General features: G+C 46.3%; 8 protein-coding genes across 9 annotated transcripts in view; 4 read left to right on the forward strand and 4 right to left on the reverse strand.

Annotated features, from left to right (window-relative positions):
- LOC128721147 (AT-rich interactive domain-containing protein 1B) overlaps positions 1–993 on the reverse strand; it is a 55,310-nt gene extending 54,317 nt beyond the window's left edge. For both annotated transcript variants that reach the window (XR_008410772.1, XR_008410773.1), the window contains exon 1: positions 891–993. The gene's annotated coding sequence lies outside the window, so the exon portion shown is untranslated. The remainder of the gene's footprint in view (positions 1–890) is intronic.
- Positions 994–1,637: 644 nt separating this feature from the next.
- Positions 1,638–2,850, forward strand: LOC128721148 (3-ketodihydrosphingosine reductase). The gene is made up of 2 exons (XM_053814871.1): positions 1,638–1,851; positions 1,913–2,850. Exons 1-2 carry the CDS (start codon positions 1,638–1,640, stop codon positions 2,680–2,682), a joined length of 984 nt encoding a protein of 327 aa, XP_053670846.1. The 3' UTR covers positions 2,683–2,850.
- A 450-nt stretch (positions 2,851–3,300) lies between these two features.
- LOC128723077 (mucin-19) lies at positions 3,301–8,570 on the reverse strand. Its single transcript, XM_053816787.1, has 3 exons — positions 8,227–8,570; positions 7,130–8,126; positions 3,301–7,075 (listed from the first exon to the last, which is right to left on the reverse strand). Exons 1-3 carry the CDS (start codon positions 8,568–8,570, stop codon positions 3,569–3,571), a joined length of 4,848 nt encoding a protein of 1,615 aa, XP_053672762.1. The 3' UTR covers positions 3,301–3,568.
- Positions 8,571–9,762: 1,192 nt separating this feature from the next.
- LOC128731522 (methyl-CpG-binding domain protein 2) lies at positions 9,763–11,459 on the reverse strand. The gene is made up of 3 exons (XM_053824648.1): positions 11,338–11,459; positions 10,303–10,480; positions 9,763–10,210 (listed from the first exon to the last, which is right to left on the reverse strand). The coding sequence occupies exons 1-3, from the start codon at positions 11,457–11,459 to the stop codon at positions 9,899–9,901; spliced, it is 612 nt and encodes a 203-aa protein (XP_053680623.1). The 3' UTR covers positions 9,763–9,898.
- A 335-nt stretch (positions 11,460–11,794) lies between these two features.
- On the forward strand, positions 11,795–13,194 carry LOC128732295 (metaxin-1 homolog). Its single transcript, XM_053825482.1, has 4 exons — positions 11,795–11,872; positions 11,959–12,396; positions 12,456–12,944; positions 13,007–13,194. Exons 1-4 carry the CDS (start codon positions 11,804–11,806, stop codon positions 13,076–13,078), a joined length of 1,068 nt encoding a protein of 355 aa, XP_053681457.1. The 5' UTR covers positions 11,795–11,803; the 3' UTR covers positions 13,079–13,194.
- Positions 13,195–13,344: 150 nt separating this feature from the next.
- On the reverse strand, positions 13,345–15,375 carry LOC128732230 (vacuolar protein sorting-associated protein 45). Its single transcript, XM_053825402.1, has 3 exons — positions 15,283–15,375; positions 15,008–15,206; positions 13,345–14,948 (listed from the first exon to the last, which is right to left on the reverse strand). The coding sequence occupies exons 1-3, from the start codon at positions 15,373–15,375 to the stop codon at positions 13,516–13,518; spliced, it is 1,725 nt and encodes a 574-aa protein (XP_053681377.1). The 3' UTR covers positions 13,345–13,515.
- Positions 15,376–15,625: 250 nt separating this feature from the next.
- LOC128723086 (odorant receptor Or2-like) lies at positions 15,626–18,186 on the forward strand. The gene is made up of 6 exons (XM_053816798.1): positions 15,626–15,683; positions 16,670–17,219; positions 17,283–17,534; positions 17,598–17,697; positions 17,772–18,032; positions 18,121–18,186. Exons 1-6 carry the CDS (start codon positions 15,626–15,628, stop codon positions 18,184–18,186), a joined length of 1,287 nt encoding a protein of 428 aa, XP_053672773.1.
- A 980-nt stretch (positions 18,187–19,166) lies between these two features.
- Positions 19,167–20,582, forward strand: LOC128723096 (odorant receptor 49b-like). The gene is made up of 5 exons (XM_053816810.1): positions 19,167–19,651; positions 19,715–19,966; positions 20,030–20,129; positions 20,204–20,464; positions 20,523–20,582. The coding sequence occupies exons 1-5, from the start codon at positions 19,167–19,169 to the stop codon at positions 20,580–20,582; spliced, it is 1,158 nt and encodes a 385-aa protein (XP_053672785.1).
- The last annotated feature ends 2,679 nt before the right edge of the window (positions 20,583–23,261 follow it).

Here is a 23,261-nt window from a genome sequence, read left to right on the forward strand (position 1 = left end):
TTTTAAGTGCACTCCAAATCACTGGAAAATTATACTGAACATTTCGGGGCATTTCGAGAAATTAGAGAATCAACCTTTGAGTAATAGGAAAGAGAAAGAAGTTTTTTTTCACCACCCAAACGTGACAGACAAACTAAAGACGTGAGATGAATACATGAATGAGATGAGATGAGAAGAAGAAGGGCACGAACGAGATGATGTGATTCATCTGATCGTAATATCCAAACAAATTAACACTTCAACTGCGCTAAAAATATCACTACTTATAACTGATAAACATAATGAACAGAAAAAAAACTCTAAACTCATTTTTTATTAGCCAAACCATTCACTTGTTGCAGAGGTCACAGACTAATGGGATTTTGATTTTGTCTCACTCACAATCCACCCCTCGTTCAGCTCACTGTGGCGGACATCTCACGAGCACTGCTCCCCGCTCACGCGTTTGTTTTCTTCCCGTTGGAACTTTTACTCTGCCGCAAAAATCACCTCAAGAACGCTACGCTAAAGAAACAGGCGACGCCGAAATTGTGTGGCAATTTTTCAACAACTAACCACCATTGAACCCGATACTCACTCGACTGCCAGCTATAGCAGCTCGTCGCGTTTCTCCGCGTCCCTACGCTTCAGGCGCAAGGTGGAGTCGAAATTCCCGACCATCGAACGCTACGCCTGCACTTTTGCACACACTGCATTCCAGCGCGATAAGAATTCCGTCTTCTATCTCGCGCGCTCTTCTTTGCGTGTTTCTGGCATTCAGCTCGAATGGAATTACACCTTCTTTATCCCCTCTTTCCTTGCGCTACTTGCGTGGCTCCGTTGTCGAAGCCTTGCCGCGCGAAGACACTACCACGCTAATGAGTACCATTCTCAGAGCAAAGAAAACCAACCTGCAGGTCGTTTTTTCTCGATTCACTTTGATTTTCACTATTTTGGAACGGTTTTTCGGTTCGCGGACGGATCGCGCACGACCGCATCGCACTACAGTTTCTGTCACACACACGCACAGCCACAAACACAAGGATGGACCTGCTCGATGGTGCGTAACATAGCGTCCAAATGACAGATGTCATGTTTGTGCTGTTGTTGCATCGTACCCGGTGAAAATATTCTTACAATACCCCGGCACTGTAATTATATCGTAAACACGCTAAATCCAAAACGTACCAAAAAATTTTGAATTATACTAAGCCTCATGCATTGAAGCTGATAACATTAATAAAATTACGAAATGCTGCCTTTAAGCAACATGTTACGAACATTTTTAGCATCAATGACAATTTTTGACGTTACAAGACTATGCCTCTCAACTCAACACAGAAAATTTGAATTGCCACAAAAATATATTCTAATTCGTATGGTTTCACGCAAAACAAACACAATTTTATATTTTAAAAGAGATTTAGTAGACATGCGGGAACTCTTGCGTGTCACGAAAACCACGCACACCTATATCTCTTATCAGAAACGAATTAAAATCATCAGTCTGTCAATCGGCTAAATAGCGGGGCGCGAATATTTTAGTGATATCATATCAGATCCTTTTTACAAATAGAAAGAAAAGTGAAGCCACAATTTCACGGAGATACGGGCCGCACAGCATTTCCAGTGCAGTTTGATCGATTGCGACTGAAGGGATGGACCACTCCACGGAAATTATACTCACCATAGCCGGCATCGCCCTGGTGCACGGATTAATATTCTATTTCCTCACGCGGAAATCTCGTCTGATCAAGGGAAAACATGTGGTCGTCACGGGTGGCTCCAGCGGGATTGGCCTTTGGGCTGCGATTGAGTGTGTCCGATTAGGGGCACACGTTACCATAATTGCACGCAACGTACCCATGCTAGGTAGGTATTGAAATGCATCGTGGCTCATTATGTACAACTAATCAAGTCCGATGTGTTTTAGAGAAAGCCAAAGAAGAGCTGGAAAAAAGGCGTGTGCGCGATTCGCAAAAGATTCAGTTCCGCTCATTGGATTTGTCTCGAAGCTACGATGCGGTGGCAGCAGCCCTGGAATCAGTGGAACAATCCGTAGGTCCAATCTACATGCTGGTCAACTGCGCCGGCATGGCCATCTGCGGCAGCGTGGAGGACACGTCGATCGAGGACGCTCATCGGCTGATGGATGTGAATTACTTTGCCACCTTCTACCCGACCCGGCACATTCTGCCGAAGATGAAACAGGCCGGTGACGGAATTATCGTCATCACGGCGTCCCAAGCGGCGCTAATGGGAATTTACGGCTACGGAGCGTACGCTGCATCCAAGTTCGCACTGCGTGGGTTAGCCGAAACGATCGCTATGGAAGCGCGCCATCGTGGTGTTAGTGTGACGCTGGCCCTTCCGGCCGACACGGATACGCCTGGGTTTGAAAACGAGAACCGCACAAAGCCGGAAGAAACGAAAATCATTTCCGGATCGGGCGGGCTGGCCAAACCGGAGCACGTTGGCAAGCGGATCGTGCAGGATGCGCTCAAGGGGTCCTTCTTCTCGATTATGGGACTCGAGAGTTGGGTGCTGAGTATCCTGTGCGTCGGTATGGCACCATGGCGTGGACCATTGCTTTGTTTCATGCAGTTCTACCTGCTGGGGCCACTGCGGTTGATTGGATTGGGGCTGCAATGGAACTTTCAACGGATCATAAAAAACTGTGCTAAACAGCGCCAGCGGACATAAGCAGATCGAAGGGATCCGGCGGATCTGCCATCCGCTTTGAGTAAACGATCGGTCTATACAACAGAAACCACCAGCAAGTTTTAGTGCACGCACACGACAAATCTATCATTCGCAACAATCATCTATTGTATTCCAAAGTGAAGTATATGTTTCTTCCGTAGATAATGAACGAAACACTTATATGATGCTTTATATTGTGAACATATTGAGAAATTAACATTTACTAGCTCCGTTTATGCGTATGGACCCTATGGGAGTTTACTAGAAACTTTTCAAGCTAGAGCTGCGATGCCATCGTATATTCAAGTTCAAGTAGCCTATGTCCTTATAAGCACAGTGGATGGCTCCACAAGAACGTGGTTCGCGTACTATCATCGAAGGATTGTAATAATTACATCGACACGCGCTGTATTATGAATTCCATTTGCGTTTTGGCTGCTGTAATTTTATTTAGTTATTTTTTTCTTACAAATTTAGCATTTACTATGTTCTATACACTCGACTTTGCGTTTTTGTTTCGGCTTCTGCGTATAATGAGCAAAACGGAAATATGGAGCCACGTTGACGAGCAGTCCGCTAATCGAAAGGATCTGAATACAGCGTAACTGGACACAGGAAGGGAATGGTACACGAATGTGACGAATAATACACCAACAAAAACAATTAAAATCTTCATATTTGGCTAGGAAGGCAGAACCGAAAGAGGGAGGGGGGGAGGGGGAGAAGCGAGGAACCAAACTTTTTGCATGTGAATTCTGGAAACGTTGATGAGCGAGTCCTTCACGCGACACTGACACCTCCTTGCTCTACAGCATTCGTCCGTTGGTCGCGTACTGCGGGAACTTTCGCACCGACCAACGAAAGGAAGCGTATCAGCAACTTACGGTCACTTGACTCGTCTCGTGGCCACCTTTATCCGCCGCTGACCAGCCGGTGGTCCATTCGGTGTGGAGTTCGTTCCAATGCTAAACGTTGGCATCACACCAGCGGGTCCAACACCCGGTGCGCCGAAAGTAGGTGCGGCACCAAACGCAGGCACACCGGGATTCGGAACACCAAACGGCTGCTGACCACCGGCACTGAAGTTAAACGCTCCAGGTTGCTGCGGCTGCTGTTGTGGTTGGGGTGCAACGGCCGCAACGTTTCCAGCGGAAAAGTTAAACGGCGAGGACATGCCCGTAGAAGGGGCGCCTCCTGCACCCACCTGACTCGCACCGAACGTGAAGGGTCCGGGTGTTGGCGTGGCGTTGGTTCCGGTTGAATTGTTCGTGCCACCGGTACTGCCGCCGAACGTGAACGGTGACGCATTGGGTGGTGGGTTGGTCCCGGCCGGTGACCCAAACATGGACGGTGAGGCCATCACGTTGCCGCTTGCGTTAGCATTCATGCCCCCGGTAAAGGTGAACGGTTTGGTGGCGTTCGAACCGAGGCTAAAATTGAATCCCCCAGGTGATTGTGCGACAGGAGTGGCCGGAGTGGCTTGCGCGATCGATCCGGCACTGGTCGCTCCGAAAGTGAACGGTTTGTTCGCGTTTGCGGTACCACCGATTCCGTTCGTAAGGCCACCGGGACCGGCTGGCGTGGTATTGAAACCTCCGAAGGTTCCACCGGCACCACCGAACGTTCCGGGTGTGCTGTTGTTGGTGGTGTTGCTTGCACCGAAAGTGAACATCCCGCCAGGTGAGGGTGCCGCCACCGTGTTGTTGGTGACATTCTGAGGTCCGTTAGTTTGCGCTCCGAAGATGGAACCGGTTGGCGGTGCGTTCCCTGGGGTGGCCGTGTTTCCTGCCGCATTTGTCGTTGCCGCTGCACCGCCGAAGATGGACGAACCACTGCCAAAGGTTGGTACCGGAGATGCTCCGTTCATGGCAGCTGCACCGAACGTCGGAACGACCGCTGTGTTGCTGGAACCGTTCGACGCCATCGATCCGAAGATGGAGCCCGTATTTAGAGTGACCGGTGGTTTGGCAGCAGCGGCGCCGAACGTGAACGGCGTTGTGTTGGCGGTTGAACCGGTAGTCGCAGAACCACCGGCACCAACCGTTCGCGGCATATTCTGTACTGCTGGAAGTGCGGCTACGTTCGGTTGTTGTGGTGTCGATCCTGTTGCCAAACTACCCTGTGATCCGTTGGCCGCTGTTCCCGGGGCGGGACTCAAAGTGGACCCAAACGTGAACAGACCCGTCGTCGACGAAGGAGCGGATGGTGCTGTCTGAGATGAAATCGATGAGGCACTACCGAAGATCGAACCAGCGCTGAGGGTTCCGTTGTTCGCCGTACCCGCCGGTGATGGTTTGGCAGCGGCACCGAACGTAAACGGACTAGATGTGGCCCCTCCAGTGGCACCACCAAACAAAGAGGCGGGCTCTTTCGGTGGACCACCGGTGACGGCACCGGTCGAACTTGGTGCACTACCAGCCGTGACCGTTGAACCGAATATGCCACCTGGATGCTGGGTAGGAGTCGCCGCTGCGAAGAGATTGGTCGAGGCGGCAGCTGGAGTTGTGGTTGCGGCAGCGAAAAGATTTCCCGGCTTTGTGGTGGGGTCCGATGGTGGTTTTGGACTGCCAAAAACGAACGGTTGCGCTGGAGTGGCCGTTGCCGGAGCGCTCGTTGTTGGTGGCGTCCCACTGTTGGCATTGCTGGCGAGTGCCCCGAACGTTGGGAATGTCGTCGCTGGAGCTGTAGTGATGGAAGAGGTAGCAGCAGTAGCGACAGTCGTCGACGAGGAGGCGATTCCACCGGATGATGCTCCGAACGTGAACATAGATCCCGCCGAGGGCGCTTTCGGGGTAGCAAAGGTGAAACTGCTGTTACTGCTGGCCGGTGTCGGTGCCGATGCGGAATTTGGCGTACCACCGGATGGTAACGATCCGGTTCCAAACACCGGTACGGTGGTTGGCGCTGGAGTGGCTTTGACGGCAGCACCAGCACCGAAAGTAAACGTGGCCGTTGAAGCGACACTTGTTGTTGTCGTTGTGGGCGCCTGAAGCGAAAACATCCGTGTGCCCGTGGAGGTCGTCGTGGTTGTTGTGCTGTTGCTGCTGCTACTGTTTGGCGCATTTGTGGTGGTGGCCGGAACCGGTAACGCAGCGGGAAGTTTGAACGCACCGAAACCGGACCCAGCGCCAAAGGTGGGCGAACTGATGCTCGTTGTAGCCACCGTGGATGTGGCCGCTGTTGTGGATATTGTGGAAGCTACACCAGTGAACGAGAATGTCAGTGCACTTGGTGTAGCCGTTGTGGTCGTTGTAGTCGCACTTCCAAATTGTACCACCGGCGAAGGAAGCTTGCCTGTGTTGCTACCAAACACGGATCCTAAACTGGCGCCCGTTGCAACCGGAGCTGGTGAGAAGGAAATTAAATTCGAGGCCGCCAGCCCAGAAAGCGGACTGCTGGTCGGGCTTTGGGTGGGCTTTTGTGCCGGAATACCAAAAGTGAATGGCGTCGTCGTCGGTGTAGTTGTAGTTGTTGTGGTTGTGGACACCGTCGCCGATGTGGTACTCTGTGCCGTAGATGAGGAGATCGTCGTTTTCAACGGGGAAGAGAAATCGAAGCTGGTGGTGGCCGTACTGGAGGAAGTTGCAACCGCAGGCACCACATTAGCAACTCCAAACGTGAACGTTGATTGTTTCGCTGGTTCAACCAACGGTTTGGAGACCGTTTTCTTCTCTTCCTCGGTTTGTTTCACTTCGGTTGTACTCGCCGGTGTCGGAGGCTCCTTTGGCGATGACTCTGCGGGGCCAATCTTACCCAGGCCCGCATCTTTGATCAGATTGTTGATCAACGCCGACAATCCGTTGCTTGTGACTGTGGGTGAAGCTGCTGCACTGGCAGGCACCGTCGTCGACACGTTCGTTGGCATCGTAAGGCTTGACGACTTCGCGGGGCCATTATTTGCAGGCGTTGGGTTTTTGGCCGCATCAACGGTATCGCTTACGGTTGCACCACCAAACGTGAATGTATTACGCGCCGGACCACCCTCGGCAGGTCGAGAAACCTGAGGCTGCACTGGCTCTTCCTCCTCTTCGTAGTCGTCCAGGTCCCCGCTCAGGCATTTCAACATCACAGTGAGCTTAGACGGGGCCGGTTTTTTCAGCGGATTACGTGAGGAACTGAAACCAACGGAGCCCGATCCCGACAGAATGGCGCTTCCGTGGGGCGATTTCTCTTTCGGCCTAACGAAATGTACCTTTCTTGCTACCGAACCGTGCTCATCCTCTTCCTCGTCGCTGCTAATTACGCGACTGGCACTCCGCTGCGCGCCATTTGTACCGGATGTCGGTCCGTTCGCAGTACTTTCGTAAGGCCGGTTGAAGAGCGTAATCTTTGGTTGTACACGGTGTGGTAACACTGGAGCATCCGTGTGCTCTATACTCGCACGTGCCGATGGCTCCCATCGGTCGTTATTCGTACTGGTCCGTGTCTCCGAAGCTGCTGCTGCTGCTGCTCCGGCCGTGCTGCTGATCGAGCCCGATCCACCACTGTCACTTCCTTCCAAAGGCGATGAATTGCCCGACACCCGGCTGTGGAACTTTTCGGGCGTAACCGGAGCGAAGAGGCTCGAGGAAGAGGGAGGCATAGACAGCGATGCCAATGGCGATTGGTACAGATTCAGCCGCCGCTCAACCCTCGGAACCATGTACCGTTTAGGTGTGTTGAGTCCAACTGTGCTCGAGCTGAGTGAGCTGAGGATGTCGTTGTTTTTCGTGCAAAGCCGCTTCTTTTGCGCCTGTTGCTCTCCACCGGAACTTGGTGCCCGTGCCACACCGCCAAGCCCCGGACCAGTTGTTGTCTCCGACGGTGACGATGGACTGCTGCCCGTCGCTTGCTCTCGGCTCCTTTTTGCAGCGATCCCATGCGTGCCGATTGCGACGGCCGCAGTCGAGGACGGTGGCCCACTACCAGCCGCATCAAGCTCAGATAGCTCCTGGCACTGCTTCTTGATCCGATCCGCGTCCAGTTCCTCACTGTTAATGCGCTTTCGCGAGATTTCCTTAAGCGCGTCGAGCACGCTGCGTGTGGGTGTTGCTTCCAGCTCTGCACACGGTGTGATGACACGGTTTTCCGCGTCCGCTTCGTCACCACCAACCGCACCGTTGCGTATTCCGCTCCGGCCAACTAGCAGCGCCTCACTGCTCGTCTCGCTCGCAGTTGAGAGAAGCGACGAACCGGTTCGCAGGATGCTGCTGCGTTTATTTGTCTGAAAGAGCGACTTGTCCGGGGGCGCGATACGGGTCATGCTAAAATTGCCCTTCCGCTGGAGCGTGTTGTTGCCGGTGTAACGCAGTTCCTGCTTTCGCAGATGCACCACCGGAAACTGGCCCGGCTTGTTGTACACGCTCGATAAGGACTGCGAACGATTCAGGGTTTGCTGTTGGCCACGATCGTGGTACCGAACTATCCGGTTCACCAAGCCGGGACTCCGCGCGTCCGTAAGCACTCTGAAAAAGGCCATTTAACAACAGCGAAAACATCAGTATTAGTGCAATGTCCCCAAAAGGTGTGGACGTTGGGTCTCCGTTAGATAAACGATCTACTCACTGCGAGTTTATTCGACCATATCCGGACAGGTTCCCGCTGCTCTTGAACAGCGTACGATTGTTCTGCAACGGCGAGGTAGGCTTCCGTTTGTATTGGCCACTGCCGTGGCTGGTTCCATTCAAGAACGCGCTAAAATTGCCTATATGTGTCGATTCCGCGATCGGCGGTGTGCTGAGCGTTCGACTCAACCCACCACCGCCTGCAAAGAAGCTAAGACTCGACGAACTTCGGCTTTTGTTTACTGCTGGTGACCCGGACCCGGATCCACTGACAGATTGCGAAACAGAGTTCGTCCGATTCGCCTCCACGCTCCCCCTCGCATGCGATCGATTCCGATCGAACATCGCAACCTCGAGTTCGCTCCGGAGTGCTTACTTAAACTTGCGAAAACAAAGCGCTAACGACAACCACTGCCTCCGGGAGTCAACCGTTTTTTCTCGGGTTGCTGCGAGTGATGCACGTATCCGCTTCTGATCTACCGCGTGGTAGACATGCTTCAAACCGAAAATGGAACACAGTGGAACATGCACCACCTTGCACACACTTGTTTGGCGTTGTTCCGTGGGGGGTCACGAAAGGACGCTATGCTGTGTAGCGTGAAAGGTGCACTGGTACGGATGCACCGATGCTATCTTGTTCACCTCTAACACCGTTAACCTTCAACCGGGATCGCGGGAAGGACTTTTTTTTCACAATTCTAGAAAAACGCAGCTGTGGGCTGACGCTTCCGTGATGTTAGTTTCTCGCGAGTTTGAGTACAACTATGCAAGAGGTTGGCTCACTATGGTATATACTGCTCACTGTGCAATCAATTTAACAACCGCAAACACTTGGCAATAGATGCGTGAGATATGTTGTAAATTCACTTTAAATCCACAATACAAATTCTTTAAATCCAAACACGCTAAATATCTGCAATCGCAACGTATTGCATGAGCCGACCTTTGCTTCAGTTTTGACTTGCACGAATTAAAAGCGCGCCTGTCACGCATGCATATGATGGTATGTCAGATCCCTGTAGGAACGTATCAAAATTTTGCCGCTTCCCACGATGCAAATATGTTGCGATTAACAAGTGCAGAAACAATGTTTTTTCGCCTAAAATGAACTTACAATATAAGGATATATTCTTGATTAGTATCCACAAAACAGAGGCGGGTTTCACTATCTGCAAACAAAAAATAACTAGAAAAGTGTCCTTAAAAATGTTTATATACAGCTTTCACTAGCTGCCGCTTGAGGGCAGTGTGATTATTTATGTATAGTATTTTCCAAATACAAAATTTCCAAAGGAAATGTTTTCACGTGGTTTCATAAATTAGCAATTTTCCTCGACGAATTTCAAATTTGCACCTCTAACAAATCTTTTGATTAATTTACCAAATCATTCAATTATTAACACTAAGCAGTAGCTGGAGATTTTTTTTGCATTAGCATTAGCAAAATCAACGACTACATACAACGTTCCTTAACATATATCCCAGCATGGACACATTTTAGAAATATCAGAATATGTTTATATTTTTTCGTCTGGCATGCTTACACGAATAATAAAAAGTAAGAATCACTTCTAGCAGTAAAGTAGTGTGTATCGACCAGCTAAAGTAAGGTTGGTACTCCGATACGGATGAAACACGTGGCAATGTTGGTTCCACTGCTTGCACTCATTAAACTAGGCCCGCAAAGCCTCTTGAAGTCGCAATCGAGCGTATTGAACACGTTCCTCCTGCCGCTTAACATCCTCCTCCGTGATAGTAGCGTTCGTCATTAGCGGTTGGTGCGGGTTGATAAACACACCGACGTTCGTGTTCAGAGACGTTTTGGATGCCGTCTGTCCGGTAACGGGATGCGTGTTGTGATGCAGGGAGGTCGCTAACGATTGCAGGACCGTTGTCTCACGAATGCCAGGCCCAATCGGCCGTAACCGCTTCGGAAGCTCGATCGTGCCAATCTCTTCGTTGTGCGTGTTGCTAGCACCTAGGTTCTGCTAAAAGAAAACGACGAAATAAGACGTTTGAGGATACCAAATGCATGCTAGTGCTGTTTCAATATGCGAAACGACGTTATCAAACTTACTTCTAGACGTTTTTCCCAAAACAGTTGCTTCGGTTTAACCTGACTGCCGTGCTGGAGTTCGCGCTTCACTTTGCTACTGTCGGTTTCCTGTGATCTTACGACCGTCACCGGTTGTTTAAAGATCGAAGCCGTTTGTCGGATCGGCGGGATTAATGATGTGTCTGCTCGCATTCCTCTGCTGTGTATAAAGCGAAATTCATGAGTTACGAAGTAATTTTAAATCGCATGCACGAAAAAAAGGCTATAATACAACGAATCAAATCGAAATGCAAAAAAATACCATCATAAGAAACAAACGAACGGCAGGAGCACACAAACAGAAGAAACTTTCTTTAAAACAAGCTCCCCAACGGTGTGTTTAATCGGAAGCCAGGACTGACCAAAGCCAAGAAACTTGGTGTGCTTCGGCCATAGGTTGAATCTACCTGTAATCGTACTGATGTGGTGGTTTCCCACCACAGCCGCTGCTAATAGGTGTAGCATTGAGTGAATTACTTCCACCCAGCGGTGACGCTGGTGGCAGCTTTCGGCGCAGGGTGCAGTTGTTGGCCTGCAGCAACAGATATCCGGGGCCATGGTGGGCGTGTAGCAGCTGGGCCGCGGCTACCGAAGGTGGCGCTATGATACGGCCCGCTTGATAGTCGAACGTCGACAGATCGATTGTATCGCCGAGTGCGCGAGCAAGCTGAGGTTTGCTATCGATTTTTTTCCCCGTCGGACTTTGGCAGACAAGTTAGAGGAGGGTGAAATTACGTTACGTTACTTTAACTAGCCCACAAGGGCTGGGCGGTGATGCCTCGCAATTGAATTTAGCGCCAATTCGTTGTTCTTTTCGTTGCCATACGGAATGAAACTAGAGCGCGAATATAACGGAATTTGGACGACAGAATCCGTGGTGGATCATGGTGGTGCCAATCTAGCGCTCTTATTTCATCTAATTCTTCGCGTCTACTATCCAATAGGCCAAATTTTGATAAACCAATAGATCCTAGCTGTTAAATTAATATCACGCATAGAATAACAAACGTTTCTTACCTGTAGTAGTAAACATCGACTTTCCCAGCCGAAAGGCCTGTCTTACGGAGAACCTCCTCGCGCTGCCAGCCCTTCGGCAGAGCTACACAATCGTTTCGCTTTCTTTCGATGGACACGTTCATGGTAGTCAATTGAGTGGGGTTGGTACGGGTGTAAAAAGCCTCACTGTGACGCACGGGAAAAGTTTGGCAGTTTTTCGCAGATCAGCGAGATTAGTTAGGATGTATTTCACGACCGCTCAATTCGACACGATAGCGTTGTTGTTTGTTTTCTCTTCTTCTTGTGCTTGATAATAATGCTTCTTCTTCCTGCTGTTTCCCACATGTCAATCGTTTGACAGCTGTTACACCCCCTTCGGGAACAGTTGGTAGTTGGTCGTTCGCAGTTGCACAACGCGTAAACACATTTTGCAGGCTGGCCACCGGGAAATCGACCACTTATTCGCGTATCTACTGAGCCGTACACCATGGAAATATTCGTTTATCGCGGAGAGTGGGGCCTTCCCTCCATAGACTTCGAATGTAGCCGGCTGCTGGTATGTTGTCGCTTTTCAGATTGAGCCAGATTGCTTACGAAACATGACTACCCGTTTTCATAATTTGCAACTGCTTTTTCTTCTAGGCGTATCTCAAATTTTCCAACGCCAAAGTGACGATTAATTACAACGGTAATCCGTTCAGCTCTCCAAATGGCATGCTACCGTACATGATTGCAGATGGCAAGAAGATCGCCGGGTATGGGAGAATTGTAGAGCATTTGTCAGCAGCTGGAATCTGTCCATCGGCGGCAAGTTCCGGGAAAATGGGAGATGATAACTATGCCACCCACATAAACGGATACATGCAGTACGTGCAGGAACATTTGCATCCATATTTCATGTACATGCTGTGGGGGGATCCCAAAAATGTCGACACTACGAGGACAGTGTATGCAAAACGCATTCCCATTCCATTCAATTTCTACTGCCCGCGGAAGTACGTTCTACGGACGAACGATATCACGCAATCGTTAAGCGGTTTTTCGTTGGAGGATTCGATTGAATTTCATGAAGTCTCCGAAGTAAGCTCATTTTGCTACGTAGCCGGGAACACAAGTGATACGGTTTAATCTTATTTTAGTTTGCACATAATGCCAAAACCTGTCTCAATTTGATCGCGACGAAGTTCGAAGAAAACCGTTGGTTCGTTGCCGACCGTCCCACAGAGATCGATGCAATGCTGTACGGTTACCTATCCGTTCTATCAAAACTATCCCTTCCGAATAACGTGTTGCAGAACCACATTCGTCAATGTCCGAAGCTGGTGCAGTTCGTAGATCGCACGACGACAACGTACTTCTCAAAGGAAGGCTTTAATAGTTTTACGACGACTGGCAATGGTCAGCAGAAAAATGCAACCGGCAGTCCAAATGATTCCAACTCCTCCTCCTCGTCCTCCTCATCCGGTGGCGCAAAGTCGGACCAAAGTTCGAACAAGCAGGAGTTCCACACCGGCCAACAGCAAGACGCAGACGACGGGCCGAAGGAAAGGCGAAAGCGGTACATTATTTCCGGATTGGTTGCAACGGTAGCTATGGTTGGGTTTGCCGTACTGAATGGTATTTTAACGGTAAGTAACAACTTCCCTGCGTTTCCCAGCATTGCATTTTAAACCTCATCTTTATTTTTTAGCTTCCTTATGAAGACACTCATGGACATTTCATCCAATATGATGACCCAGGTGACTACGAGGATGATAATTAATTTAAACTATGTTTTACACTGCCTTTGTTATGCCTGCCGGGTACTAGTATCATTTCAATAACGATTGAAATACACGTTCGGTGGAAGAGCGCACTAAGTCCTAGGGTTATCTGCTCAACTGCATAAGCCTGCTTACACAGCCATACCAAATTACCCGCGATGCGAGAGCGTGAGAAATAGATGATGATAAAGCGATACATCGGGTACTTTTCTTTTTGGATTAATTTATTTGCTTTAAACGCTAATAGTACATTAATCTTGGTTTATCTAGGTTCGTCGCCATCCGAATAAATAAGCTAATAAGATACACCCACCACTCACGTTCGCGTTTCCAAAAAAAGCACCTGCGGTGTGGAGGTTTGGAACGTCTGTGTTAAATACGAATCATGTAATTTCAATTACCCATATGTCTCCTTTTTTCGTCCTCCCCGCGGTACTTAAGCGGTGCCGGCCGGAGCCTGGTGGAACTGTTGCAATGATCGCGAGTGCTTAAACGGTACACCTACAGTAGCCGCGAGCACCTCCTCGATGAACGATTCCGAATTGTGGATCGTCGTTCCTCCCAGCACGACCCGACAGCCTTCCTGGTTGTACCGATGAACCGCCAGCGCTTCCTCGTACGTGGCCCCACCAACGATGAAGACGATCACTTCCGCAGGTGGCCTACGGTACGGAACCTCATTACCCATAATTGGATACTGTGCGTCCAGCGGTCTGCCCTTGACGACCTCCTCGATCGTTCCCTTAAGCATGCACTCATGCTGGGCGTACACGTTTTCGACACCCTTCAGCTCTTTGATGAGGTTGCGCGTTAGCTTGACCGCATCGGTTATTTTTACCGTGTTGAACAGCTCCTGCCTTGCGACCGTACTAATGTATTCGAGCATCCGTGGAACAATGTGCGCCCGGCCGCCACGATCCTGCAGCAGCTTCAACAAACCGGACGTGTCACAATTAGCGTGTCGTTCGTAGCGCATTGCGTACAGTAAAACAAGCCGTAAGGCGTTGGCGGTGCTGATCTTGCCCTCCGACACGAGCCGCTTCACCCGCTGCAGCTGGGTGGAATGATCTGCTCGACAGGCTATTTCCTGCTCCAGTTCCGACACCTCAAACAGCTGTTGCTGACCGACCTGCACCGACAGCTCGCTGATCAGCACCAGATGCTTCGTGACAGTACCGGACATTTTGCGGAACTGGGGGTACGTTTCGACAAAGTTTTTCATGTCGCTGATGCTCTCGATCTTTCGTTGATCGTGCGCTTTCTTTTGGAATTCGTCCATGAGCACCTTGATCGTGGTTCCAATCTCACCAAAGTTGGCGTACAAATTATTTGCGTAGAACTCGTCCTGTTCCGTCGAGAGCACTACCTCTTTGAGATCCTTCGGGACGCCCGTTACTTCCGATAGATCGACGCGCTGCTTTTTGATCGTAAGCAGCTCGTGGACCATTGCCTGATACGTCCACTGGTTAAGCAGAGGTGTAATCGGGTCGTCACGTCTATCGAGTATAAGTAGCAACGGCGGTGCCGCTCCGTCCTCCGGTGGTCGGAAGCTAAATAGAGCCGTTTCCTTATTAATTGTTTCGTGCACCTTTTTCGCGAGCGTTTGCGCCGCGGTTGATCCCGCCCGATAGCGGATGGCCGGCCGAAATTTAAATGATAGCAACACGCTTACTAAACCTTGGGTCGCCCGGTCCAGTGCTTCCGGATTCCAGCTGAGCGCTTGTAGGCAAGACGGAATGTGCAGCGAAAACAAGTTGGGATTGACCGGCAGGTAGTCGGCATACAGTTCCTTCACATCCCGCACGGCTTCACTGTCATCGCACTCGGCTAATGCTTTGATGTCCGTTCGGGGGATAATGTTACTGAAATCTTTAGATAGAGAACTCCATTAGTAGCAGTACACGGAGTGGCAGGACACGTGTACGCACATATGTAATAGGATCCAAATTTCGGACTCCGTAGCTCTTGCTGCAACCTCAGCACGTTATCACGCGTGGGGCGTACAAATACGATGCATTTCAAGTACTTTAGCTTTTCATCCGATCGTACCGAATCGAGGCGTTCGAAGAGATACACCTCCTTCTGAAGCATTTCCGACTGAGCAAAGGCCATAGAAACGACACTAATCTGGGGGGTAAGAGTAAGAAGAGGATTGAAACGTAACTCCTGATCGTAATACCATAATCAGTTGCCAGCTTCCTACCGTTTCTCGATCCATCATGAGTATCTTCATACCCGGTCCAGTATCAGCGATCATTTTATCGATGTACAATTGCACAGCACGTATTACGTTCATTTTTATGGATTCACTTGGATTGGTAGCAGTAAAAAGGTAACTGAACAATCACTTAGTTCACTATAGTTTCTTCGGTATCTTAATGAAGAACTTCGCTTCCAGGTGTTGTTTTCATTACACCAAATTATTCATTGGCTTTTTACCGTGATAATTTGGTTCCATTATCAGAGTTTAAGTTGTATTTTGCTATCAGAGAATGTTTTGACACTTGCCTGGTTGCCCTTAGCATATGTTCAAAGTTTAGGGCGAAATGATTGGGGGTGTTTTGACATTTGAAAAAAAGCTCAAGGAGCGGTTTGACAGTAAACGTAAATGCCAAGCTACATGGAAAAATCCTTATATAAAAAAAGAAAACGCTCTAGAGAAAGATGAAAATTCTATCCACATGAAAATCAACTTTTCACAACAGTTATACAAATCATTGTTGTTTGAATAGTAGCTGATTGAAAAATATTCTTAGCCAAACAAAATAGCTATTTTAATCAAAGGCATATACTTACACTTCTCTGAATGAGGCAATAATTCATCACATCTAGTGTAGTATAAATAATATATCAATTTAGTTGACAGGGTAATAAATTAGGTAGCGTTTAGTCTATAGAATAGTATAAATAATTGCTTGAATAAATAACTTGGTTCAAATTTTCGACAGCACTTTTAAAGTTTCAAATTTCAAATTTGATCCAAACAATTGGTGCGCCATATGTTCCTGAACAAGACAACGAACATATATGTATTTTTTAACTTATTTAACCATGGTCAGTTTCAGAATTTTGAAAAATTTTAGACACAACGAAATAATTACAAAATATGTGGTTGATCAAAAGACGTACAACGAAATATTTTGGAATTACATTCATGTTCTCATTATCAAAAAGAGTGTGTTGGCGATCGCGACGGTTTATTTCGAATTACTTTACGAGAGTTCCATCAACATATATGCACGCAATTGTAGTTCTAGTCAATTTCAATCAATAGTTACAAATAATTTAACACTTTCTTCCGATGTACTCTTGGCGATTTGAAAGAATGCACTTTACACTCGTTATCTGTATAAACAAAAGTGACTAATTAATTTCAATTGTAAGCGACGGCAGTAATTTACTATTTACACCTTATAATTACCCTCTTAGGAAGAAAACCTGGACTGGCAGAAATGCTTCATCTTTCCCTATCGGAATATCCAATACTGCGATGAAAACTTCGTTATCCAAATGATTGTACTTCGCTAATTGGAAGCCCTATAAAATAGAATTTTAGATAAAGTAAGTGATTGTTTGTGCCTTGTACTCAGTGAAGCGACATCAATTGGTTATTAATACTATGGAAGTTGCTAAAAAACAGAGGCAGTTTCCCTTGATGGAGTTAACCATGAAGCTGCTTAAGCGGGTTTACTGCTGGAACGACGCACCTGGTCTACGTTTTCCTTTTATCGGTTATCTCATCATTGGAGCGTATCCAATAGTTTGGCTCATTCCGAGTTGGTTATTCATAGCTACTTCGCGTCATAACATTACTAAGCTACTGAAGGCCGTCAACGAGCAGATCGTATTTTTTACCATATTCTACAAGCTGTACTCGTTCGTAAAAAATTTTCAGCAGTGGGAGCAACTGTTTTACGACATACAGCGTGCATTCAACACCGTCCACGAAGATATCGATATTCAGATTCAATCGATCTTGGGACACGTCGTGAAATCGGCCCGATTTTTAACTAAAAACTATTTTTCAGTTTTACTGATCAATTGTTCGTTGTATGGATTTGTTCCGATGGTATTCGTTGTAATAAAGTATGCTGTTACAGGATCCTACGATGTACCACTCGCGGCACCAGTTGAATCAAAGTAGGATGGCCAGAATCCCTCAGGTTACGTTCCACATTCATATTCCATATCTCCGCCGCCAAGTTATTTCATTCCAGGTTATCAAACCAACTTCTGGATCTGGCTTCCGTTTGACTGTTTCCTCAGTGCTATCCTGCAAATTCACGGGATAGTGTTATTTTCTGTGGAGTGTTTCATATGGAATTTGCTTCATGCTACAGCATGCCTGTTTCGAATCCTGCAAGTCAAAGCTGAGCAGCTGGGCGACAGTAAACCAAAGGGCCAATCTTCCAAAGACATACAAAATTTTATCGTCCTACATGATTTGGTGTTGCGGTAAAAAGTCTATTTCAGTAGATGCAACACTATCTTAACATTCGTCCTTTCTACGTTGTTCAGGTCGGCCGGAAAAATGGAAGAGATCCTTCGTGGCGAAATGCTTTTTCTGTATATGTCAACAATTTTTGCACTGTGCCTGATGATGACTGTGATGTCTGTCGTACGTTATTCGATCTATTTGCATGTCATTACTGTATTGCTTATCTTAATTGACTTTTATATGTTAACGAACAGGCATTCAAAGATGTTTATCTTTTAATTATAATGGCGTGCGTGTTCGGGTACTGCTTGTTTCAAACATTCGCCTTCTCGATTCTGGGATCTGAGCTTATTGAGGAGAGTACTGCAGTAGCGGATGCCATTTTTCGCAGCAAATGGTACACTCAGGACGTGAAGAGTCAACGCGATTTAGGTTTCATACTGATGCGTGCCCAAAAGCCGGTTAAAATAACTGCAGCGAAGCTGTTCGTCGTCACTCGAGATTCGTTTACGCAGGTGATGAGCATTTATTTTTCTCCCAAAGCCAACAGTTATTTTGAAATTGAAGGAGAGTATTTAAACGTTTTTCTTTTTTGTTCCACAGGTGATAAGACAGGCATATACAATATTCACGCTAATGTCCCAATTTCTGGATAACACTGAAATTTAAAAAGTACACCTGGATTAAATAGCACGGATTCAGCATTTATTTTACATGGTATTTGGTATGAAGTGAAAATGAGCTCAACCTATATTCCAAGTTGATTTGTCCACAATCACAAGTATTACGCACTAAAACACAAACACTTACAAATAAAATATGATCACTGCTTTTACGCTTTCTCCATCTATTGAAACTGTATGGTAAGTTTAATTTAGTCAAAAAAAAAGATTGAAAGGTGTATTTAGAAATTAGTAAGGGATGTTACCCTAAAAGTGTACAGTAGATTGCATTAGGGTATTTTAAAAGAAACAGTTTGAAATGATCCAAAACTAGGCCGCTGTTTCAGAAACGCCAATCAGAAGCACTCAGGACAATGAGTAGTACATTGAAATTGTCCCTCAACAGTTTGCAGCACCAATTCGCTCCTCAAACAGCCCGACGGAAACAAATCAAATGCCGGGAACGTGTATATTACATTTTGCGGTGGCACTTAAAAAAAATGTACAACTTTAATCACACAGAATCGTCATATTTCAGGATCGAGAAAAAAAATTTAATGACTATGTACTTTTTGTATAACGATGCGACAAAACTCTCCAGTTAATCGGATTACGTATTGCCAACAATAAAAAGGGTGGTAATCAAGGTAAACCATCATACAGAAATATCGATGTAGTAGTCGGATTATCTGCATGACCATGAGTCATTAAAAATGTATGGCTATAAAAACAGTCCTGTAATAATATAAAAAAATAGCAGTTGATGATAAACATTACAGCTGATGATTCACCATTAGGGTTTCCTTAACATTACAAAACAAAAAGCATATACCACGTAATCGATATCACAACGATAACAATAAGATACTGCTCAAACTGCTGTATTAACGACCGATGCGACCACAATTGCTGTTGCTCAACTTTTAAATTATCCTCGTTTCAGTATCATATAGTTTTAGTATATGAACAGTTAAGAAGTATTTCTGGATGGAGCTTTCTGTTCAGCTTTTGCGAAGGATATACTGTTGGAACGGAACGCGTGGCCAACCTTTTCCCTGGTTTGGTTACTTGTTAGTAGGACTATATCCGGTTGTGTGGATCATTCCTAGCTGCACGTTTATAGTTACCTCTCGGGACAACGTGACCAAGCTACTAAAAGCCGTCAACGAACAGATCGTGTTTTTTGCCATATTCTACAAGATGTATTCTTTTGCAAAAAAATTTCAGCAGTGGGAGCAACTGTATTACGATATTCAGTGTGCGTTCCTCTCCGTCGTTCAGAATACTGATGTACAGATTCAAAAGATTTTGGGACACGTCGGAAAATCGGCCCGATTCCTTACCAAATACTATGTTTCAGTTATGTTGTTCGATTGTGCGTTGTACGGATTAGCTCCGATGGTATTCGTTGTAATAAAGTATGCTGTTACAGGATCTTACAACGTTCCACTTGCGACACCACTGGAAGCAAAGTAGGCTTGCAAGAATCCTTCTGATCACGCTCCACATTGATGTTTAATATTTTCGCCGTAAAGTTATTTCATTCCAGGTTATCAAACCAACTTCTGGATCTGGCTTCCGTTTGACTGTTTACTCAATGTTATTCTGCTGATGCACGGGGTAATGTTATTTTCTATAGAATGTTTCATATGGAATATGCTTCATGGTACAGCATGCCTGTTTCGAATCCTGCAAATCGAAGCCGACCAGCTCGTGGGCAATGAACGAAAGGGTCAATCTTCCACAGACATAAGAAATTTCATTGTCCTACATAATTCGGTGTTGCGGTAAAAAATCTATTTCAGGACATGGAACACCATCGTAACATTCGTCCTTTATATGTTATTCAGGTCGGCCGGAAAAATGGAAGAGATCCTTCGTGGCGAAATACTTTTTCTATTCATGTCAACGATTTTTGCATTGTGCCTGATGATGTCTGTGATGTCCGTCGTACGTTATTCGATGTATTTGCATGTCGTCACTGTATTTTTTACACCAATTGTTTTCCATATGTTAACGAACAGGCATTCAAAGATGTTTACCTTCTTATAACGATGGCGTGTGTTTTCGGGTACTGCTTGTTTCAAACATTCGCCTTCTCAAATCTGGGATCTGAGCTCATTGAGGAGAGTACTGCAGTAGCGGATGCAATTTATCGCAGCAAATGGTACACTCAGGACGCGAAGAGTCAACGCAATTTTGGCTTCATGGTGATGCGTGCCCAAAAGCCGGTGCAACTAACTGCAGCGAAGCTGTTCGTCGTCACTCGATACTCATTTACGCAGGTAAATTTGTGCAGAATTAATTCTAGTACATTGATTATAACACAGTTATGAGTTGCAGATGATTCGACAGACATATGCGGTATTTACGATGATGTCTCGGTTTTTGGATGCTAATTGATACTAAATTGAGAATAGTGATAGAAACCGCTAATGTTAACATAAAATATTTCCATGCCAACACGGGTTAGAAACATCATCAAAAATCTAAATGATATCTAACTCAGCGCCAGCATCACTAGCCTATAGATGAGCATCAATTGCATATATTTAGGCGTATATTGATCTACCATATTGTTATACATTCATGAGACCAAACCTTTCGTTAAATGCATGGTTTTATCAATCTTTGGAAAAATGAATGTACAATTTTGCGGTTTAATTAATAAATCAATCCATCATAGTTGTGAACTATATAAAGACATATAACGCCATTAATGCTATTTTACCTTAAAAAAAGACAAATAATCATAATTTTAATTCCATGCAGCATTCCAATTGCTCGCTTAGAGTCGCTCTTCCATTGACTTATGTTGTAGATATCACCTGGAAATTATACTTTACGAGTTAATGCCATTATCGACCACCATTTCTATGACTCCGTGCATGTGTATGTATGATGGAAAATTTACTTAGAACATCAAAAACCAAGTTGACTCATAGAAACACGGCCTTCGATTCCTATCTGTCTCTTCTTGCATCGGGAACGTTCGGCAATACGAAACAGGTGTAAGAGCGAGAATAGTTGAGGGAATTTCCCTTCCCTGATGGCAATATGTACGCCCGAACAGGTGCCCAAGCATGATAGCCATCGTCGATAACGTGCACCGAAAGCGTGAGTTATCAGCTGCTTGCGCATGGAACTCGTCAAGCTGCTACCCCTTGCTACCCCAACAGCAATCTGCCTCATCCCCATCTCGTCACGTGGTCCTGCGATCGGGCTAGCTCAATGACGCAACGCTGCGCAATATGTAGCAACAATATTAGGTTCTAACCGATCACCTACCTCTAAGCGAGTCAGTTTTGGGCAACAAATTTGGCTCACTTGCAGCAATCGAGCAGTCTCGTGCAATACTGTGAGTCACCTCCGGGTGTGAACTAGAACGTGGAGCCCGCCGACTTCGTTACGGCTCAAGCGAAAGCGCCCCGAACGAGTTCGGACCGCTTGCACTTGCCGCGTGACGACCTTCACGACGGGTGACGAAAGATGTTTTTCTAATTACCAAACACCTCTGGCCCGGCATCCCGGAACCAATTAACTGCAAACTCATAACGACTCGGGCTCTCGGGCACCGTTCTGAGTCACGGATCGAGGGCTCAACTTGATGCACCTGTGGGACATGCGCGACTAGCGTGAGTGTGACTATGAGTGTGTGGTTTCCTTTTTTTTCGATTAGCCTTCCCAAATACTCCGCCCGAGTATTAATCAATCTTTGCGATTATCAAGCCATATGGTAGCGACGCGTGAGCATCAACCAATGCAGTACGCACACGCGAGTTTGTAGTGATCGTGGTTTCGCGATAGCGCCTTGCCGAAGCGGTTAAAACCGGGGCTGGCGCTTGATCAAACCCGTTACTGGAGCTGCTTGGATTAACCAATCACGTTCGGGGAAGTAACTAGAACGTGCACCGCAATGAGTCAGGCAATGTAGCAGGTGCTACGACGATGAGGAATGAAATTGACATCGTTAGCGATCATACGAAGTGAGATCACTTCCGTCACTCGTGATGAGTCCTTGCTCTTGTGGCCTCTAGATCACCGGAAGTTCGCTTCGGTTCTCGGGAAGTTCGCTTCGATCGATGATAATTCGAACTATCTGATAATTAATCAGGTTTAATATGGTTAATGAATTTTATCACAAATGTACTTGCTCATAGGATATGTTTCTTCGCTTGGGATTACTGTTTCACATTTAAACAGAGGTTTGTACACTTCATTTGAGTATAAAATCGACAAACAATCTTCAAAACACACGATGAATCTTTAGGCAACGATGAATTAAAATTTAAAATTATTAAGACAACCTGAAATTGCCTCAAAAATATACGAAGAGCGAAAATGTAATATAGTGAACCTCACAACAATTATAAATCATCATATGTGTTGCAGCAAATATTCCCAATTTTCGTATACGTAATGAGCCAAAACATAATTAAAAATATTGTTGCTCTTACAGCTTTGCTTTTATGCTTTTGGCATTAAATTAATTATATACCTGGAGTGCAATTTCATACACCATTCTTGCGGATACCTTGTAAAATTAGTTTCCATTGTAATTAGTTCCATAGGAAGTAAAAATTGTATTCAAGGAAAGATGAAAATGGCAACGCCAACCAATCTTCTCACGGGAAATTGTTGCCTTGAAGTTATATCTAATTAAATCTTCACGTCCGGTTGTAGTCCTTTTCTCGTACAGATTTCTTCACGGCACGCTTTTACGATGCAATTAGTGGGTGCGGTTTCGGCGCGACTGGGTTGTAAACCTTGAGGTCAGTTCCACCGATGCAATCTCACAGCATCACCGCTTGAATGCAGCATGTTCAGAGCATCCACGTGTTTGCATATTGCGTTTAAAATGCATTTTTAAATTACGAACATCGCTCTGCGGCAACAATAAAAGCATCATACCATGGAAGAGGAAAATGGCGATCATGAGCGGTTTTATAGCAATCCTTTACAGCTGGTCGGGTAAATAACAGGGAGATTTAACGAACGTATTCGTTCACTGTTATTATGAAATATTTGCCGACATTAACAACGGCGCGTAAATTAAGAGAGACGTAATCCTGTAGACTTCAA

This window comes from Anopheles nili, chromosome 2 (genome assembly GCF_943737925.1).
Source record: "Anopheles nili chromosome 2, idAnoNiliSN_F5_01, whole genome shotgun sequence".
Taxonomy (NCBI): domain Eukaryota; kingdom Metazoa; phylum Arthropoda; class Insecta; order Diptera; family Culicidae; genus Anopheles; species Anopheles nili.

What these genes read in the sequence shown, in the direction of transcription:
- LOC128721148 (XM_053814871.1), top strand. Translation starts at nt 1,638, where the DNA reads ATGGACCACTCCACGGAAATTATACTCACCATAGCCGGCATCGCCCTG. An exon ending in ACGCAACGTACCCATGCTAG is followed by an intron (nt 1,852 to 1,912) that starts GTAGGTATTGAA and finishes GATGTGTTTTAG; the next exon opens with AGAAAGCCAAAGAAGAGCTG.
- LOC128723077 (XM_053816787.1), bottom strand. Translation starts at nt 8,570, where the DNA reads ATGTTCGATCGGAATCGATCGCATGCGAGGGGGAGCGTGGAGGCGAAT. An exon ending in TATGGTCGAATAAACTCGCA is followed by an intron (nt 8,127 to 8,226) that starts GTGAGTAGATCG and finishes GGCCTTTTTCAG; the next exon opens with AGTGCTTACGGACGCGCGGA. An exon ending in TCAGCAGCACGGCCGGAGCA is followed by an intron (nt 7,076 to 7,129) that starts GCAGCAGCAGCA and finishes GACCGATGGGAG; the next exon opens with CCATCGGCACGTGCGAGTAT.
- LOC128731522 (XM_053824648.1), bottom strand. Translation starts at nt 11,459, where the DNA reads ATGAACGTGTCCATCGAAAGAAAGCGAAACGATTGTGTAGCTCTGCCG. An exon ending in GTCGATGTTTACTACTACAG is followed by an intron (nt 10,481 to 11,337) that starts GTAAGAAACGTT and finishes CTTTATACACAG; the next exon opens with CAGAGGAATGCGAGCAGACA. An exon ending in TTTGGGAAAAACGTCTAGAA is followed by an intron (nt 10,211 to 10,302) that starts GTAAGTTTGATA and finishes TTCTTTTAGCAG; the next exon opens with AACCTAGGTGCTAGCAACAC.
- LOC128732295 (XM_053825482.1), top strand. Translation starts at nt 11,804, where the DNA reads ATGGAAATATTCGTTTATCGCGGAGAGTGGGGCCTTCCCTCCATAGAC. An exon ending in TCGAATGTAGCCGGCTGCTG is followed by an intron (nt 11,873 to 11,958) that starts GTATGTTGTCGC and finishes TTTTTCTTCTAG; the next exon opens with GCGTATCTCAAATTTTCCAA. An exon ending in TACTGAATGGTATTTTAACG is followed by an intron (nt 12,945 to 13,006) that starts GTAAGTAACAAC and finishes TTTATTTTTTAG; the next exon opens with CTTCCTTATGAAGACACTCA.
- LOC128732230 (XM_053825402.1), bottom strand. Translation starts at nt 15,375, where the DNA reads ATGAACGTAATACGTGCTGTGCAATTGTACATCGATAAAATGATCGCT. An exon ending in TCATGATGGATCGAGAAACG is followed by an intron (nt 15,207 to 15,282) that starts GTAGGAAGCTGG and finishes CTTACCCCCCAG; the next exon opens with ATTAGTGTCGTTTCTATGGC. An exon ending in ATTTGGATCCTATTACATAT is followed by an intron (nt 14,949 to 15,007) that starts GTGCGTACACGT and finishes CTCTATCTAAAG; the next exon opens with ATTTCAGTAACATTATCCCC.
- LOC128723086 (XM_053816798.1), top strand. Translation starts at nt 15,626, where the DNA reads ATGATTGGGGGTGTTTTGACATTTGAAAAAAAGCTCAAGGAGCGGTTT. An exon ending in GCGGCACCAGTTGAATCAAA is followed by an intron (nt 17,220 to 17,282) that starts GTAGGATGGCCA and finishes TCCGCCGCCAAG; the next exon opens with TTATTTCATTCCAGGTTATC. An exon ending in CTACATGATTTGGTGTTGCG is followed by an intron (nt 17,535 to 17,597) that starts GTAAAAAGTCTA and finishes TACGTTGTTCAG; the next exon opens with GTCGGCCGGAAAAATGGAAG.
- LOC128723096 (XM_053816810.1), top strand. Translation starts at nt 19,167, where the DNA reads ATGGAGCTTTCTGTTCAGCTTTTGCGAAGGATATACTGTTGGAACGGA. An exon ending in GCGACACCACTGGAAGCAAA is followed by an intron (nt 19,652 to 19,714) that starts GTAGGCTTGCAA and finishes TTCGCCGTAAAG; the next exon opens with TTATTTCATTCCAGGTTATC. An exon ending in TGATGTCTGTGATGTCCGTC is followed by an intron (nt 20,130 to 20,203) that starts GTACGTTATTCG and finishes GTTAACGAACAG; the next exon opens with GCATTCAAAGATGTTTACCT.